The 3,525-nt window shown below is 31.7% G+C and overlaps 1 protein-coding gene across 1 annotated transcript; it reads left to right on the top strand.

Moving 5' to 3' along the window:
- On the top strand, positions 1 to 1,364 carry LOC108946250 (probable purine permease 4). The gene has a single exon (XM_018773031.2). The coding sequence runs from the start codon at positions 76 to 78 to the stop codon at positions 1,315 to 1,317; it is 1,242 nt and encodes a 413-aa protein (XP_018628547.2). The 5' UTR covers positions 1 to 75; the 3' UTR covers positions 1,318 to 1,364.
- Positions 1,365 to 3,525: the final 2,161 nt, after the last annotated feature.

Genomic DNA, 3,525 nt, shown 5'->3' with positions numbered 1-3,525 from the left:
CATCCACCCATCCACCATACTAAATCAAAATTTTCATTTCAACCCTACATTTCTTTGCTCTTTCTTTTTAATTCAATGGAGTTCTTAACCCAACACCCACAGCAAGAACATGATCAAGATCAGGCAAATTTTTCAAGAGAGCTAATGATCATAGACACAAAAAACAACATCAAAAAAAGTGGTAGTAGAGTCCAAATGCATGACCAAGAAACAACAAACACTACTTCCACCACTAAAAAACGTTACATTTTTCTTCTAGGAATTAACTACTTGTGTCTTTTTGTTGGTTCAATCTCATCAACCCTACTCTCAAAATTCTACTTCAATCACAAAGGTGCAAGTCGTTGGGTTTCTACTTGGGTTCAATCTGCTGGCTTTCCTCTTCTCCTTCTCCCTATTTATTTACCTTTTTATGTTCTTAAATCCACTGATAGAAAACCATTTACTGGTTTCACTCCTAAAATCTTGTCACTCTCTATTCTCATTGGGTTTTTATTAGGTTTCAACAACCTTTTATTTTCTTGGGGCAATTCTTATCTTCCCGTTTCGACAAATTCTCTTGTTTTATCATCGCAGTTAGCTTTCACTCTTATCACTTCCGTAATTATCGTCAAACAAAAAATCACATACGCAAATCTAAATTGTGTTATTTTGTTAACACTTAGTTCGGTTCTATTAGCCTTAGGTTCAAGCCATGACAAACCAAAAGGTTTGACAAAGTCAAAGTATTTAATAGGATTTTTCTCAACAGTTGGTGCTGGATTATTATTCGCTCTTTATCTTCCATTAATGGAAAAAATATATAAAAAAGTTCATTGCTATTCTATGGTTGTGGAAATGCAAATGGTAATGGAATTAGCAGCTACGGTTTTGGCTACGATGGGTATGACTATAAACCGTGGATTTTTGGAGATGAAAAAAGAGAGTAAAAATGTGTTTGATTTGGGTGAAAAAGCTTACTGGTTAACGGTGATATTTAACGTGGTGACGTGGCAGTTATGTTTTATGGGTACTGCTGGAATGGTGTTCTTGACAAGTTCGTTAACAGGGGGAATTTGCATGACGGCGTTAATGGCCGTTAATGTTTTGGGTGGAGTTATAATGTACGGGGATAATTTTGGTAACACTAAAATAGTTTCTAGTTTGTTATGTGTATGGGGATTTTCTTCATATTTATATGGAATGTATATGAAAATGAAGGAAGAGGAGAAAAAGAAAGAGAGTTTTATAGAAAAGTTGATTAATGATGATTTTCTACAAGGACAACATCAGTTCGTGGAAATGACACAGATTGTAACACACAATGGCAGAGGCTGATAGTCACGTGCCAAATTGCTGCTTTTTTGTTCATTGATTATTTAATTTTTTTTTTGGGTTTGGGGAAGAGGGGGGGGGGGGGGTGTGTGAGGGAAATGGTTAATGTTAGTAATACAGTTGTTAGTGTTACCATGCATTTATGTTTATGTATCCATCAATTTAAACCTTCTTTAGAAGACTATTCCTTGTAACCAACAAGATGGAAAAAGGGGGGAAAAGTTAAAAAGCAAGGAAGAACTTTATTATATATCTGTCTTATTACATCTTTAATTTGACTTAGTTTAATATGTTTGTTTTATTGCTTAGTTAATAGAAGATACTAGCTTCTGGCATTTGTTTGTAACATGAATGTTATCGTGTACGGAGGTATAACCTATTTTTAGTTAAATACATTACGACATATTTTTTCATACTTTCTGCATGCATTTTTAACTATTTCTACAAATTCTAGGGTAATGATAAGTAATAAATGTTGACACAAATACATTCAAAGTGGAAGGAGAGGCTTATCAGATTACATGTAGGGGTATACAAATCGAACCAAAAAATCACACCAAACCAAAAAGTCAAACTAACCCGATTAAAAAACCAGACTTAATTTGGTATTGAGTAAAAAAAAACTGAACCAACACGACATATAAATATATACTTTTAAGATTTTATATAGAATTTTCTTTAAAAAATGCCTAGAAATATTTGGGATTCTCTTGCGGGATATAAATTTTAATAGAATATGAAGTGCTCCATATTTGTTGACCTTAAATAATGGGTTGTATGATCACTTTCTTATCAAGTGTTACTGAAATGCGCCTGTCTTTTTGTTTTTCCATATTCATATCATATGTTAAGATCTATTAAATTCTTATATCTTTTTTCGAATGTGAAGTGATTATTAATATTTAGGTATCATATTGATTTTTATATTTAATTACTAAATTCGGTTAACCTGAAAGTGTACATCAACGAAAAATTATTGTTAGACGACTAAAAAAATAACTATTATGTGTTACTAATAGTATTCTCCCATAAGAATATTTTAATCGATAATATATTTTTAAATTGTTTATATTTTTACTAAATATATATTTACTTATCAAATATTTAACCAAGTAATATTGAAATAATATTTAAATAACAAAAATCCGAAAAACCCGACAAAATCGAACCAATCCAAACCGATATAGTTGGTTTGGTGTGGTTTTGATAAAAACCGAACCAACCCGATTCATGTACCCCTAATTACAGGTGTGCGTAATCATGTTTATTAATGGGCAAGAAGAAAAGAGTAGAATTATTTAAAGCTTTTAACAAAAGCGGACTTATAAATTGCGGGTTTTGTTTTGTTGTTCATTATATCATTAGCATAAATGGCTTACATCCAAATCTATCAGTTAAAGAAACGGACGAAAAGATAGAGATCCATAATTTGCAAAGGTTTTTAAGTCCATTAAGTTTTAACTTGACTGCCCCTTTTTTTCCTTTTCCGAGGACAAATTGAAGGAATATTTTAACACTCTATATAATTTTTATGCATATTTGCGCTTAACAGATGTAATAATTTTTGTCGCGGGTTAAAAGTAATTTTGCCCATTGCACTTCCGTGCGGCACTACTAGAAATTCGGTAAAAACCGACTAAGGTCGACCGACCAACTTTGGTCGTTCAAAAAACGGGCCAAAAAACCGATCAAAGTTGATCGGTTTTTTAAAATATTTTATTTTTTAATTTTGTTTTTACGAAACCGGCCAACTTTGGTCGGTTTTCTTTGGCGAAAAAATACGAAAAACTATTTTTGAGTCCCGCGAAATTTATTTTTCAAGAAACTGACCAACTTTGGTCGGTTTTTCAATTAAAATAAATAAAAATTAATATTAAAAAAATCGATCAAAATTGTTCGCTTAATTCGGCTGGTCATTTTAAAAATACCGACTAACTTTAGTAGGTAATTTTATTTTTTAATAAAACCGACCAACTTTGGTCGGTTATTTTCGTGCGAAAATACAATTAAATAGTATAAATCAAATAAATGACAGTCTTAAAACAAAATGCATCAATGATCTAGTAGTAGAATAGTATCCTGCCACAGTACAGACCCCGGTTCGATTTCCAGATGGTGAATCTTTTTATTACATAATTAAAATACCGACCAACTTTGGTCGGAAAAACCGACCAACTTTGGTCATTTTTTTTTTTTGCAATATTTTTTTTT

The sequence above is a fragment of the Nicotiana tomentosiformis genome, chromosome 8 (genome assembly GCF_000390325.3).
Source record: "Nicotiana tomentosiformis chromosome 8, ASM39032v3, whole genome shotgun sequence".
Taxonomy (NCBI): domain Eukaryota; kingdom Viridiplantae; phylum Streptophyta; class Magnoliopsida; order Solanales; family Solanaceae; genus Nicotiana; species Nicotiana tomentosiformis.
This window is presented reverse-complemented; position numbering and strand designations above follow the sequence as displayed.